The 15,443-nt window shown below is 58.2% G+C and overlaps 1 protein-coding gene across 1 annotated transcript in view; it reads left to right on the top strand.

Moving 5' to 3' along the window:
• LOC147234358 (protein O-mannosyl-transferase TMTC2-like) overlaps positions 1 to 15,443 on the top strand; it is a 44,469-nt gene that overhangs the window by 13,796 nt on the left and 15,230 nt on the right. Inside the window, exons 2-4 of the mRNA XM_086147337.1 lie at positions 1,860 to 2,448; positions 13,600 to 14,434; positions 15,296 to 15,410. Coding sequence (XP_086003463.1) covers positions 1,860 to 2,448; positions 13,600 to 14,434; positions 15,296 to 15,410 — 1,539 coding nt within the window. The remainder of the gene's footprint in view (positions 1 to 1,859; positions 2,449 to 13,599; positions 14,435 to 15,295; positions 15,411 to 15,443) is intronic.

Here is a 15,443-nt window from a genome sequence, read left to right as displayed (position 1 = left end):
GGTACAGCGTGTGTGTGTGTGTGTGTGTGTGTGTGTGTGTGTGTGTGTGTGTGTGTGTGCTCCTGCCGGAGAGTGTGATGTTGGTGTTGGTGTGTGGAGCTGTACACATGGCGTTTGTGCAGATCTCGAATTAACACAGCGACGATACGAGGCTCATTTTTTATTCCCGTCTAAAACAACAGTTGTTTTATCCGAGGACGATTTTCCATTCATGAATTCCAGCTCAGCTCGGACGACGTTTCCCATCTCTCATCGTTCCTCTTGTTCCTGGTGTTCCTCTTGTTTTGGGAGATTCAAATGAAATGTCACAGTTTCCCCTCTCATCCGCACACCATCGGCCCGAATACGGCGACATCTTTTCACACCCACCGATCCAGACGGGTCGGCAGGCTCGCGGAGCCTCTGCAGTGAGAACGAGGGAAAGCGTGGACCGCCTGGAGTCAGACCAGGGGAGCGCCAGGGAACGCTTCCCGGTACGAAGACAAGCCTGGCCAACAGCCAGAGGCCTTCCATGAGCGGCACAGTGAGGGCGCAGGTCGGAGGTCAATGAAGCTGCTTAGATAAGGGGCGTCGCAGCGCAGGAGGTCCAGCCATCGTCTTTGGAAGCGAACATTCCCGCTCAGATTCCCGGCTCCTCCGAGTGCGTCCGAGTGTTGTCGAGCGAGACGCCGAGCCCCCGGCTGCTCCCCGGCTGCTCCCCGGCAGCCTGCCGCTCATGGTTCATCCACGACAGCTTCATTGCAGAGAACCAATTTCCCCTTTATTCTTTGATAAAGGACCAATTATTATCATTATTAGAAGCTCGTATGTGACGAGTAAAATCCAACCCATCCATCGAGCAAATCATCCTCATTATTGCGGAGGGTTCAGCGGTTCGTGAGCTCCTTCGTCGTCGCCCGTTCCCATCGGGGACCGGAGCTCCATCTGCAGCTCCATCTGCAGCTCCATCTGCAGCTCCATCTGCAGCTCCTGCAGCTCCTGCAGCTCCCTCCGGGATTGTCTGATCTCCGGACAAAGACCCCCATCGGCGTTCCGGATCTGGCTTCTGAGGGCCAGGAAAGGCCGGGCGTTGTCTCCCTTGACGCGTGTCCTTCTTGAAGTGTGCTTGAATGGCGCTGACCTCTCTGCCCGGGTCGCCCTTTTCTCCGAGTACGTTTCCTCTCCTTTGTCTGAATGTGTTCGTCCCGAGTGCCGGCTTCCGGAGGACTTCTCCGCTCCAGGGAAGTCTCAGCTACAGTCATTTTCCTGTGGCCGTGTCCGACGGACACCGGGCTGAAAGATGGCGTCCCGATTTGCGTTTTGTGTCGAGTCTGCTCGTCCGTCGCGGCCTTCGCGATCAGCCGCGGTCTCGGGGCGTGCGGCACTTGTCTGAAGGTGTCAGCGACCACCTGGGAAGAAGCTCCATGCTGTGCACGTTAAGCTAACATTGTGTTTTCCATCGCGCACGCCGGGGGCTGTTTATTATATCAGGCTTCCGTGGTTAATTAGTATTTTCAATTAATCTCGGACGGACCGTCTGCAAGGAGGGAAAGCGATCATCCTGTCCGAGGCGGCGCTGGGTTTTTCTGTCGCACGTGTCGCTCATAAGAAGCCGGCAGCGTCTCGTCTGAAGAGCAGGATTGATGTCCACGAGTCCCCGGGACGCCGCTGAACAGAGCGTTATGTGTATCTTCATTCATGTGAAATCAGATTCTGTCAATTTAATGGTGAACCCCGGAGCCCCAGCGCCTGTCTCAGCTCTGCTCGAGGCGATGCTCATCTCATGGTGGGAAAGGGGAAGACCCGGGAAGCAGGAATGTCCCTTCTGTCCGTCCCGCGAAGCCGGCGCTCCGAGTGATCCGCTCCCTCTTGTCTTCTAGCCGAGCCATAAAGACCAACCAGGACCTTCTTCCCGCGACGCCCTGGGCCAACATCCTGTACGACGACTTCTGGGGGACCCTGCTCACGCACAGCGGCAGCCACAAGTCCTTCCGTCCTCTCTGCACGCTGTCCTTCCGCCTCAACTACACCGTCCACGGCCTGCGTCCCTGGGGCTACCACCTGGTGAACGTGGTGCTCCACGGCCTGGTCACGGCCGCCTTCACCGCCTTCAGCCGGCCTCTCCTGGGCGGAGGAGCGTGGAGCCTGCTGGCCGGCCTGCTGTTCGCCTCGCACCCGGTGCACACCGAGGCGGTGGCCGGGGTGGTGGGGAGGGCCGACGTGGGCGCCGCGCTCTTCTTCTTGCTGTCCCTCTGCTGCTACGTCAGACACTGCGGGCTGCGGGGAGACCTCGGGAGGACCGGCTCGGCGGCCCGCCGGGCCTGGATGCTGGCCAGCCTGGGCTGCGCGGCGGCCAGCATGCTGTGGAAGGAGCAGGGGGTGACGGCGCTGGCCGTGGCCGCCGTCTACGACCTCTTCGTCTTCCAGCGACTCCGCTTTCGCCAGGCTCTCCAACTCCTGCTGGGAAAGGTACATTCATGCAGACTGCTGGGGTGTGTGTGCGCGTGTGTGTGTGTGTGTGTGTGCGTGCATGCGTGCGTGCGTGCGTGTGTTTGTGCTGTTTGCTTTTCTCACAGACAGATTTCATCCATCTGTTAATGGTTCCTGTATGTTGTGTTAGGCTGTTTTCTTTTTGCATGCTCTTGGCGGCCGCTTGTTTGCATGGAAATTGCAAGCATGGTGTGCTGTTTGCTTTTCATTAGAGGAGTCATTAGGAAAGCTGTCTGACCGTGCAAAGCCCACAGTTGGTGCATGAAAAGTAGAACGCGCTCATTCGTCATCTGCCAAACAGGAAGAGACTGTGCGGGGAGGAAGTTTTCCAGTTCCTCGCGACATGGCTTCCCACTTGAGTTTGCTGCCATAAATAGATGAACAGGACGGGGAGGCCGGCCTCACGGTCCACATCTGTTTGAGAGCCTTACACCAGGAACTACGGGTCCAAAGAGTCTTTTTTAATTTGACTGCGACAAAAGGTTTGTGCCGAGAAAAGCCAAGCACCGTAACGGGTCAACGTTTCAAAGTTCACACCTCTCCTGGGCAGCGGCGAGGCTCTGGGCGCCCCGGCCCCGGGAGGACGCCTGCCATACCGGGAGCGGTCGTTGGGCCGGAGAGTGCCTCGGGGTCGGCGCCGTCCATTTGATCGGGACGCGGCTCGCGTTGGTGCTCGTAAAGTGCATAAGTAACGTGGTGAGAAACGTCTCCTGGGGTGAAGCGAGCAAGGACGAGCAAGGACGAACAAGGACGAGCGGACGCGCGGGTGACGGCGAACGCGTGACTTGCGATGTAAGCACGCGCAGCGCATCTGGAACCTTCCATCTTTCAATTAGCCGAGCGGCGTCCTCGTCGCCCGCAGGCGAGCTATAAATGTGCTGCAGGTCTTCCTCGTGCGCAGTCCGTCCAGGCAGAGTGGATGTCCTAACTGTTGTTAGAAGGCCTGCTGAGGGCGGCCGGGGAGATGAAAGGGAAAGAGAGGAGTTGTATGTTCCTGTTTTCCCGTTCCCTTCATGGTTTGCCAGGCGCCGCCTGGAGTCGCTTCAACAACAGCGGGACCTTTGCACACGCTCAGCAAGGCGCCCTTCGGAGTGCGCCGGGCGCCGCGGCGTGTTCCGGGAAAGTTAGCGTCGCCCATTTGTTTGTCACGAATGTGAAACGGGGAGCGTTACGCAACCCCTCCCGATCCCGTCCGGACTACTTTCCCGCTCACTAGATCCGGCATTTGGAAAAATGGGTTTGTTCCACTTCATCGGGTCGTCTTTGAAATCACGAGTGACATTTTCAAACATGAGACCTGCTTTTTATGGCCGATCCCTTTCACCGGGACGCATTTTCCGCCTAGTTTACCAGACGTTCAGCTGAGTGGACAATCCAGCGACCGGCGGATGTTACAGGAGCCGCCGCTTCATTAGCCAAGTGATAAATGATAGCGTGAACAGCGGCGGGACTTGAGCGTCTGCACTCGGACCTCCAGGAGGCTTCAGGTCAGCGCCAGATGTGCGTTTGATTGTGGAGGCTTTTGTGGGGGTCTCGGCGGACTGGACCGTGGTCTCGTACAAGTCCATGTGAAGACTTGGTGGACAAAGTGCAAGAATCCAGTTCCACCCGGCCTCATCGGACCGGCTCACATTTGAAGTTCATCCCGGGCATCAACCACGCTTCGTCTTGCGTTTCAGACGCCCGGCCGAGGAGCCGATTCGGCCGCTCGCTGTTTGACGGAGAGGCTGCTGTTCGGTGTCGGACGGCGGCCGCCCTGGTCTGGACCCGGACCTCCAGGGTTTGGGATCTTATTGTTTCATCAGATGTTCCACTCTGGTGTGTTGAGGGAAAGCGGAGCCGCGGTCCGGGAAACAAAACCACGACCTTTAAGAGCCGTTGCGGTTGTTCCGTTGTTCGGGGCCGGCGGGCGCTCTTCGGCCTGACACGTTCCATCACCGTTCCATCATTGTCAGAAACATGGCCGCCTCCATGTGTAATCATCTCGCAGCGAGGCACGGACGCCGCCCGGCCTCTCGGACACAATCCACCGCATTGTGTTTGTGCCAGCCGTCGGTTCCTGCGCCAACAACCTCTTCCCCCGCCGTCCAGCGGCCCATCTGGATCCTTTATCACTTTGGCGCTGACCTCTTGTGTTGCCACAGCCGCCGTTATCTTGGCAGCGAGCTGGTTTGTAGCGGCAGCGGTCGAACGGGCGCTCGTTTCCCCGATAACGAGACGGGCGTCCGGTACGGGAACACAAAGGCCGACGGATATCGACGGAGAGTAAGCGCGGCGGAGGGAAACTACGGCCTCATTTCCTTTGTCCTTATCTGTTGTTGGGCCGCAGAGAACGGACCCCTCCGTTTCCTTCCTGATCGTCCGCCGTCAGATAACCTGCGGCTGCGGCGCGTCTGCGCTCCAGGACGACGACGCAAGTCCATTTCCTCTCTTATCTTTTTCTCTCGCGGCAAATCCGAATAACGACCGAATAACTAACCCTAACCCTAACCCTTCGACGGCCGGCTGAAAGGAGCAGGAGATGCAAACGGGCTGCGTTCCTCCTGCGGTCGCCTCCCTAACGAGGCCGAGATGAGAGTGGACTGAGGTCGGACAGCAGGAGGCCGCAGAGCGCTCGCCGACGCTAGTGCACGTATCTGACCGCCGCCGAGGTTTCAGGATTGCAGCTGTGACACCTCTGGAGGCGGGAGGGTTCGGTCTGGCCGCCGCACCACTTTTATAATAGTAATAATAATAATTAACCATCAGTTATCCTTGATGGTTAATAAGTTGGTTGCCGTCGATGAAGCCGTCATGGATGAACCTCGAGCCGAGGCTGCAGGGGAGCAGCCAGGCTTCGGCGTGTCGCTCGACGGCACGCAGACGGACGAGGAGGAGCCGGGGATCCAGGCGTGACTGTTGGCTTCCGAAGAGGATGGCAGGATGTCAGAGAGGCCGGCGAGAGAGGCTGGCGCTCTGGGGGAGGTGACGGCCCGTCCCCTGGTACCGAGGCTCGTCCTCTGGTACCGAGGCCCGTCCCCTGGTACTGAGGCTCGTCCCCTGGTACCGAGGCTCGTCCCCTGGTACCGAGGCCCGTCCTCTGGTACTGAGGCTCGTCCCCTGGTACCGAGGCTCGTCCCCTGGTACTGAGGCTCGTCCCCTGGTACCGAGGCCCGTCCCCTGGTACCGAGGCCCGTCCTCTGGTACTGAGGCTCGTCCACAGGGAGGATCACCAGGGCGCCGCTTCTCCAGAGCGAAGCCGTGAAGCGGCTGCGGACGCCTGGCAGAAGCAGCACGGGCCGACGGGCCGCCAGACGCCGCCGGCCCGTCGGCCCGGACCTGCCGGGACCGCTTTGAGCCGCACTGTGTTTGTGTTCTGCTGTCGCCATGGCAACTGACAGCACAGCTGAGATGCAGCGGACAGACTCGACATCAATCATGTTGGAATAATGCATTCCTTGGGAAGAGCGGTTAAAGCGGGGTTTGTGTGTGTGTGTGTGTGTGTGTGTGTGTGTGTGTGTGTGTGTGTGTGTGTGTGTGTGTGTGTGTGTGTGTGTGTGTGTGTGTGTGTGTGTGTGTGCGTGTGTGTGCGTGTGTGTGTGTGTGTGTGTGTGTGTGTCCGTGCAGTGTGTGTGCGCTGTGGATGTCATTGGACCAGAACCCAGGAATGTTATTTTTCTTTCCTTTTGTGGGTTTGTGGCTTGTTTGAAATGTGATTTCCGTGGAAATAAGCAGGTCTTAATAATCCTATCAGCTCACTCGGGTCGGATCCATAATTATTGATCCATAAGATCGATGGTTTCTGAGTCTGGCGTCACCAGAGACAGTGACAGACAGTTGATGGCTGGGAGGCCGCTGGAGGCCGGCTGGCTGTGGCGACCCGCCGCCGCCGGAGAGGATAAGAAGAGCGTCGGTTCTGGATTTCATCACAACTTTTATATCTACGAATGTTTATGAATTCCTGCCGGCGCCGCGGAGAGCCGGTCTCCTCCGGTCGGAGCCGGGAGGTCCGGGCCGGGCCTGATGTACGACCACGCTTACCTTTCAAGGCTTTCCGTTCCACGCGTCATTCATTGGCGGAGGTTTTTGCTTTCTTTCTTTGCCCGGCGGCCGACGGCTGCCGTCCGATGGCTCGGAGGATTCGGCTTCCCTCGTTCTCCACATCCAGCGTCCGGCTTCTCTTTCAGCTCCAGGTTTTCTTGGTCGATCCGTCTTCCGCACGAGAGCGCAGGGAGCGGCGCTGCCAGCGGGAAGCCACCTCTCGTGTCCGATGACTTTCCGGAACGTGTCACACTGAACATGGAAGAGCTGCCGGGGCCGGAGCCGGGACTTTCTTTTATTTCTCATGAAACGCTGTCAGGGAAACTTCTTCCGTTTTGAAAAAGTGATTTGTACGAAAGAATTTTCCCCCGGCGGCCGCCCCCGGTCCCAGCGGCTCACCTACCCTTTATCATTTTTCCAAATGTGCCGGCGGGTCGAGTCAAGCTTCTGCTCGGAGGGAAAGCTTCATTTTAAGGGAGCGAGAAGAACGAAGGCTCGGCCTTTTAGCTCTCGTTTACGAGTCGACGCCGTTCTAGCGGAGGGCAGATCGGATGTGGCTCCGAACGCGTCCGACGCACATTTATGCTTCCGTTGTCTCCGAGGGGACGGGTGTTACCGCGGCGGCGCCGGTCCGGCCGAGCCGTGACCAGGAGTGCGTTCGGCGGTCTAATCGGGTCTGGATGGGGCGGGTCGGCGCCTTTCTTGGAACCGGCTTTTAAAGCCGTCCCGATCGTCCTTGTTTTTAAAAGAGCCGACTCCCGGATGACGGAGCACGAGGTCACCTGACCTAAATCGATGTGCGTTGCCAAGTGCGTGGCGGGCGTCTGCCGTCTTGGGCTCCGTCTGACAGCCACGTCTCCGGTCTCTGGCGGCAAACTGCTCGAAACATCACCATAGCCCTCAGGCGCTCATGCCGAGGACGGCGTCCCATGAAGAGCCTCAGCGTGGGCGCGGCAGAGCTTCTCTTGAGAATCTCTAAGAATCACCGCGGAGCCTCCACGTCCTCCCCGTGTCTGCGGGGCTTCCTCGGGTTCTCACGCAGTCCCAACACCTGCAGGAGCTTCACCGGAGAACCGCCTTGTCCAGACGTGAACGAGGGGATGTGGCCGTATGAGGCCCCGTGATTGGTCCGGGGGGACCCCTCCTCTCCCCTGCCCTCGGGGTCGGGGCGGGACAACCGGACGATTCTTTCACGCCAGGTGAAACCAGGCTGCGGGTAGCAGGGCCCTCAAAAGCCTGGCAGATGTTGCAGGAAACAGGCTGAGCTGAGCTCTCCGTGCACGGAGACCTCGGGGCCGCAGAGAAGCTCCTCCAGCCGGAGGTCGGGCTGCGAGTCAGCAGGGAGGCGGCGGTCACCATCTCCCTCTGAGACGCTTGAAGATGTTGAAAGATCAATTCAAGGTCAAATCCAAGAAGTCACATGTTTCAGGGCCGACCAGCTGGATTTGAGGTGACCCGGGTTCTCGAGGTGGAGGGACAGAGTCCATCCCTGCCATGAGGAGACAGTAGTGTGTGTGTGTGTGTGTGTGTGTGTGTGTGTGTGTGTGTGTGTGTGTGTGTGTGTGCGTGCGTGCGTGCGTGCGTGCGTGCGTGCGTGCGTGCGTGCGTGCGTGCGTGCGTGCGTGCGTGCGTGTGTGAGAGACCTTGGAGACCCTTGTTTGAACTCCTCTGCCAGGATGAAGGTTAGAACATTGAGACCCTGTTTCAGCAAAGGCAGGACCTCCAAGTCTATAATTACTCCCTGAAAGCAGCCTCTTTCAGCTCCGACCACAATCCTTCTGTGTGGAGGCTCGGGCGGCGCCGAGGACACTCATGACCTCCGGCTGTCTGCGTCCTTCTGACGGGAGCAGGAGGACGTGCGCTGGCCCGCAGCGGGACGTCCACAGTGTGTCCTTTGGCCTGAGGATCTGGTTTTCTGGTCACGGCCGGTGCGCGGAGGGACCTGGACCGGGACCGAACCCGGAAAGGGCTTCTCCGGTGAGGCCGATGGTCCGCGGTCTCAACATCCGTGGTTTTCACACGGCGAGCCGTCGACGCCCGAGGACGCTTCTCCACGCAGACCCGAGGAGCCGGGAATGGAAGCGCCGACCTTCCAAACGGACGTTTGCCTGCCGAGCACAGCCAGACCACCATCTGGAGCGGTCTGGCTTCGGCACCTCATCCACGAGCACATCTGCGGCTCCACCGGCTGAACGGACGACTGAGATTGGACGTGACGAGGAGACGAGAAGAGACCAGATGAGAGGAGACCAGAGGAGAAGAGAGGAGGTCCAGAGGAGAAGAGACCAGAGGAGAAGAGACCAGAGGAGAAGAGAGGAGGTCCAGAGGAGAAGAGACCAGAGGAGAAGAGAGGAGGTCCAGAGGAGAAGAGACCAGAGGAGAAGAGAGGAGGTCCAGAGGGCCTCTGGGCCGCTGTTTTGCTTCAGTCCACAGCAGCTCTGCAGAGATGAGGTCAGCGCCGTCCTCCTGGCTCTCTGGAGCCGCTGGAAAGGCCCTGCGTGCCGCGGCATCCGCAGGCTGACCACACACTTCTGGGATTAATAAAAGCAGAGGTCATAATAAATGGTCCCATTAAAGATGAAGGCTCGGGAGCTTGATATGTGAAAGTGTGGAGAGAAGGATGGAGAGAATGAGGGAAGCCGAATCCGAGACCGAAGAGCGGCGCGTAAACAGAGCGGAGCGCCAACCTGAGTGGAGCTCCTGCGAGGGCTGACGCTGGATTTCCAAAAGAGCGTTCAGGGCCAGCAGATACGCCACGCCGCCCCCCCCCCCCCTTCCCCCCCGACGGGAGCAGAAGATCGTTCCCGGTGTCGGCGCTCTCGCTGGATGTGACCGAGCTGAGAACGCCGCTACCTTCTCTCGCCCCCCAAGCATATTCTTTTCCTTGTGGTTACAAAATCATAAATTTCTGGATAAACCGTGACAGGAGTTCAAATCTGGAATTTCCACCCAAACAATAACAAACTTTGCAAAGTATCTGGCAAAGGAGACACAGCGTTCTGTGTTTCTTTTTTTTTATTATTATAGCTTGAAAAATCAAGCTTACAGATTCAGCCCAGCAGGTTCATCCATCATCTCCGCAGCTCCGAGGAGATCTTTGGTTCCAGAGTGTATTTTCGGTGCGGCCGGACGAGGTTTGGCCCGTCTGCTCTCTCCACGCTCGCTCCTCGCCGCCGTCCAACCGCCGCAGTTTGTTTACTTCGTGTCTGTTTACCTTCTCCGAGCTGCGGCGGAGACCTTGTTAGTCCTGACGGGCGGAGAGGAGCGCGGAGGCCGGCGGACGTTCCAGAGCAAAGCGTCCGCTGACGTCCGGCTGTCGCTCTTTAAGATCTTTTCTGGCTCCGAAGCCGTCGAAGACAAACAAGGCAAAACATCCAGGAAAGTTTGGAAGTCCCGCTGAAGGACGAGGACCATCAGGACCACAAATCGACGGTTGCTTCCAGGGGTCGGAGGACTTGTGAGAGAAATCGCAAGGTGCGGGTGATGGAGGACTGATTTATGGGAGGAGCAGATATGGAGTCTTTGAAGATGTTTGTTCCACTGAGCAGAATCAAGCCTTTTGGGAAAAGAACCCAGAATCATCAGTCAGAAGGAACAGAAATATGGAGAAGACGGAGGTGAAGAGCAGCCGTCGTCTCACCTGGTCTCTGCTTTGGAGACACCAGGAGAAGATGGCAGGCAGAGGTGGAGGGTGGAGGTTCCTGTGGGAGCCAGGAGGACGCAGAGGATCAGAGGGACGGCACCGGCTAGATGTTCTGGAGGTGAAGTCACATGGAGATGGTTTGAACGTGGACAGAGGAGGGATGGAGAAGATCTGGGTAGAAGGACACTGAGGTTGGAGGAGGTCTGGAGGAAGACCAGAGAGGAGGTGGATGGATGGAGAGGAGGTTAGATGGTGTGAGGGGAGAGGGTGAGTTGGAGGCAGATGATTGGCTCGGTCCCCTGAAGTCTTGTCTGCTCTGGAGCCATGAAGCAGCTGAGAGGTTGGTTGGCGACTGCAACTGTTCACTTCTGAGTTTGAATTTCCGCCCCCCCCGCCAATGATGGAGAGTCGCCTAAAAACACACCCGTCAGAAGCAGAGCGGCGAGAAGGAAAGCGCAGATCCTTCTCAGAAACTGGCTGCTGCCCCGCTGGGATCCGGTCCATCTCCTGGTACGAGGCCGGATTGGGTTCCTCCTGTGACGAGGGCCCATCCATCACCGCGGCGTCCTCCTGCACCCGCCGCCGTCTGAATGAATTTGCGGCGTCTCCTCGGGCGGAAAGCTCGGAAAGAGTTTTCCCGCTTCCGTCGTCGTGGCGCTCGGTGTCTGTTTAGAAGAGGGAGGTGCTCCTGGGTCGGTAGAACATCCGTAGAAGTACGTGTTCCTCTTGTCGCTGCGACGTGCCTCCGCGAAGCAGGATGTCACCGCCGTCCGGTAACGACGCCGGTCGAAGCCGAGCCAAAGATCCGACGGTGTCGATGTTTTCCACGTTGCCGAGATTCAAACGTTATTTTTCTTGATCCTTTCTAACCTGGGGTTTAGCCAGGTGACTGAGCGCTCTGGTGTGCTCGCCCTCCGACCCCTCAGGGGGTTCGAGCGTGGAGGGACCAAGACCAGGTGCTAGGCAGGTCCTACAAGTATAAGCTAAACCTCTCATGTCAGCGCGGGTCTCCTCTGGATAACTTGGTCATTTTGTTAATGATGGGAGGCAGCTGTGGCTCAGTTGGCAGAGCAGGCGCCACTTCAGAAGGTCGCCGGTTTCCCCCGTCCTCATGGCGAAGTATCCTTGGGAAAGACCCCGGACCCCCGGGCCGCTTCTGATGGCCCGTTTAGCGCCTGGTATGCCAGGTTCAGGGTCAGGGTTGGGCGGGCCGAGGGTCCGGGGAGGGGGAAGTCCGGGCCTCTTCTTAGCCCTCCGCCCCCGGGACCCCTGGGACCCCCGGGACCCCTGGGACCCTGGAGAAGAGGCAGAAGATGAACAGATGGATGGAGATGCGTTGGTCCAGTTGGACAAACAACATGAGCCTAATTTCAGCCCAAAGAGCCGACGCTGACCAAATGTAACCAGCTGTATTTGATGCGCCGCCTTGACAACTGGAAGTGCGGCCTTGACGGCGGCGATCCCGTCACGGCGAGCGGACGCCGTGGGCCGAGGCTGCCGCGGACGGCGGAGCCGAGCAGATTAGGGCCCGAGACTTGCTTCCATTCGACCCCTGCCTGCAGATTCTCAGCGGGGCCGCAGACATCGGCGATAGAATCTCACTAATGCGACTGATAAAATATTGTTCTTTGTGGCTGTAAAATTAGATGTAATCCGTCCGTGATGTGACTAATGTAGAGCCCGGATCCAGGTCTTAATCAATTAAAGCTATTTGAAAGATCAACGCGCCGTTGAGATGTTGGGAGATCGCCGCGCCCGATTATCGGCCCCTCCGAACCCGGCGCCCATCAGACAAGCGCTTCCCCACCAGAACGTAAACATCTCCCGCGCCGGCCGGCCGTCCGTCGGCACAAAGCTCTTTCTGTTTGGCAGCTCGGGCTCAAAGACGGGCCTCATTCCCCCGGAGGTCAGGCAGAGTTCACGTTACGCCGCCACTTGAGGCGGATAAAGGGCTCAGAGACGTATATGGAGTCTCGGCGGTCTTCGGTCGCAGGCGTCCTCCGGGGAGAACCGGAGGTTTTTGTCGTTCGGCCCGGCACCGTCTCGTCTCCGTCGGTGATTCTTTAGCGAAACCGAATTCCAGTTAAAGTCCTATTTAAGCAGTAAATGACCTTGATATCCAGGAAATTCGATATCGGGCAAAGGACGTCGCGTCGCGCTCGGTTGTGCGGCCGGGCTTTTCCTCTTCTTCTGCGCCCCTGACTGTTTGGACAGGCTTCATTTAACGCCGGCAACCAAAGGTCCAAAGCCGAGATAGTATCGCGCGGCCTTATCGTGTCCTTGCTCTGCATGCGCGTGGAATGAAGAGCATATGAGCTCCTGCAGAAGGTCCCGTGGTTCCCCGAACCACCGGCCTCTGATCCCACGCAGGCGTTTGCGACGTCTCCTTCCGCAGTTCAAGCCACCAGATGTTCTACCTGTTTCCTCCGAGGTTGAAAGGAGCCCGGGATATTTGAAAGGAGACGTTGGTCGGGCGGAAGGCGTTGCGTGACAGAGGGCCTCATGTCGATCACGCTGCAGAATTAACGCTCTTAAAAGATGTAAACAGCATCTGCATACCAACACAATGAGCCCTAAGCTGATTAGCGGTCACACTCTTGACAGGCAACAAGTAGAGACTTAGAGAAAAGCCTCCCGTGCTGCACATTCACTTCAAAGCAGCCCGAGGCCGCCTGGATTATTGATGAATGGGACATTTATGGAAATGCATTGTTCGGTCCAGGGACTTATCGCGAGCTGTTGTCGGAATCGAGCGGCAGGCTAGATCTGAAATACATCGCTCTCTGTTATCATGTGACGAGGTCATGTTTCACTCTCGGGCTGCGAACGTAACCTCCATGCTGTCGTGCGGGGCGGCTTCCAAACACCCTCGGCTCGCCAAAGTGTTAAAACACAGACCGACTTAAGACAATCAAACAGGTCACTGAGTTTCAATCCTGCTCTCCAGGAGCAGGGTGGCGGCGGCGGCGTCGTCGAGCTGCGAGAGCCGCCAAACAAAAGCACACCTACTCAAAGACCCGGGGACACGTGATGGAAAGTAGAACGACGTCGCTCGCTCGGGAACATTCAGAGAATCCCGAGGGAACGACTGTTTTCAACCGATTGGTTATGATGGACGGGCCGAGGGGGGCGGACAGCCTCAGTCGGCCGGTCGACTCATCGTCGGATCGCGGCTTCGCGTGTCAGGAAATGTTTGAGCGGGAAATGTTCGGAGGTGACATCCAGCGCGGACTTGGCCGCTGCAGTGCCGCTGCGGTTTCGGCCGTCGCGGGCAGAGCGAAGCATCTGGGAATGCGTTCAGGGCCCGATGAATAACGCAGACGCTCGTAGCGCTCAGAGGAGCAACGCCTCGTCGCTGCCGTGCAGGCGCGTTTGATCCCGACAGAAATCCATGAATCTGAATATTATGGCCGTGGATATTGTTTGTTTGGGTGTTTTCAGCACGATCTCTTTTTCCTGGCTTTCAGAAACCGAACGCTAGCGTTGCGCTGAGCCTGGCTGCTTTGGCCTCGTGGGGAGCGACCCTGCTGTCGGCTCGCCTCTACTGGATGGGCAACAAGCCCCCGAACTTCTCCAACTCGGACAACCCTGCGGCGGACTCCCCGCACGTCCTGACCCGGACGCTGACCTTCCTCCACCTGCCCGCCGCCAACCTCTGGCTCCTGCTGTGTCCGGACAAGCTCAGCTTCGACTGGTCCATGGACGCGGTGCCCCTGGTCAGGTCCTTGGCCGACCGCAGGAACCTTCACACGGTGGCCTTTTATGTCGGATTTGTTCTCCTGGCACTGTTTGGCTTCCGTGGTCTGAGCCGGAAGGCCAAAGAGGCGAACGGCAAAGCTCAGATCGCCAACGGGAAATCCATCTCGAACGGAAACGGTCTCCACGTGACCGACGCGGACCACAACGCGGACCGGGGGCGGCCGAAGATCCGGTCCGACGGGTCGCCCTCGCCTCACGGCCGCCCTCCCGTGACCTCACTGCCCCCCACAGAAAACCTGGTGCTGCTTTCGCTGGCAATGCTCTCGTTCCCGTTCCTCCCGGCCTCCAACCTGTTCTTCTATGTAGGCTTTGTCATCGCGGAGAGGGTGCTCTACATTCCCAGCATCGGCTTCTGCATTCTGGTGGCCGCCGGTGCCAGAACGCTGTACGTTAGACTGAGGACGCGGGGCTGCGAGGCCTTGGTGCCGTGTCTTTGTGCCACGCTGCTGCTGCTCAGCGGACTGAGGACCGTTCAGAGAAACAGAGACTGGAGCAACGAGGAGAATCTCTACAGGTCCGGGATTGGCGTGAACCCCGCTAAAGGTAAGACGCGCATTCGTTATTTTCTGGGCGCTCGACCCAAGGCAAGCCTTGCTTTTTCTTTTTGGAAATGTCGTCCGTCTGTGCTGAAAGACGTGAAGAACCGGGGTGTGTCTCTTATTCAGGTCCAAGTCCTTTTGTGCACCCTCGGTCAGCCATTTACCGATAAAGCGAGCCGTCGCTCCGCCCTGAAGAGATGGCGGGGCTCCTTCCAGGCAGAAGGCGGCGGTCAGAGTGAGGAGGGTTTTATCCGGGTCACTGAAGGCGGGATGTAAACGTCGCAGCTCGTGGGTCGTGCAGAGTATTTGTAGGATGCCGTCCGTTCCCTTATTGGAGAGACTCGGGAAACCCGTCCGGTCTCACCGAGCTCAGGGTGAACAATAACCCCTGGCCGCCATTTGCCTTTGCTACCTTCCTTCATTCATGCGGCAGCGGCAGGACGGACGCAAGTCCTTCCAAAGCAGAGCCGCTCTAGAAAAGGCCCTGCTTTTCCAAGAAACCTCACGCTCTGCCGGACCTGCTGGCTTTGGTTCCTCGTCCTACAAGAAGTCCACTCAGGACAGGAGAGGAGAGGCGGCGGGAAGTCTGGGGTCGCCTTCTGTCTGAACCTCCTGCCGGCGAACGAGTGGTTAGCAAAGAAAACAGGTTTGGCTTTGAGTAAACCTAGACGCAAGTTAAAAGGAAACAAAGTTGAAAGGAAACCACTGATACGTATTCATGTGTTCGCGGGTCGGGAGCCCGAAAACAGAGGCGGAGCGGCTTCGCTCCCGGATCTTTCTGCAGGAGCCCTTCTGAATGCCAACGGTGGTTTTTTTCTACTCTGGAAGTTGTTTTTCCCTTCTGACCGACACGTGTTTCCCGCAGCCTGGGGCAACTTGGGGAACGTCCTGAAGAGCCAGGGCAAAATGGCGGAGGCGGAGAAGGCGTACAGGAACGCTCTGCACTACCGAGGGAACATGGCCGACATGCTGTACAACCTGTGAGTTTTCAAAGATGCCGCCGCCTCCTCCGC

The sequence above is a fragment of the Fistularia commersonii genome, chromosome 5 (genome assembly GCF_037954325.1).
Source record: "Fistularia commersonii isolate RoL2024-O1a breed Wild chromosome 5, RoL_Fcom_v1.0, whole genome shotgun sequence".
In the NCBI taxonomy this organism is placed as follows: Eukaryota; Metazoa; Chordata; class Actinopteri; order Syngnathiformes; family Fistulariidae; genus Fistularia; species Fistularia commersonii.
Note: the sequence above shows the minus strand (reverse complement) of the source record. Positions and strands in the feature narration are given on the sequence as shown.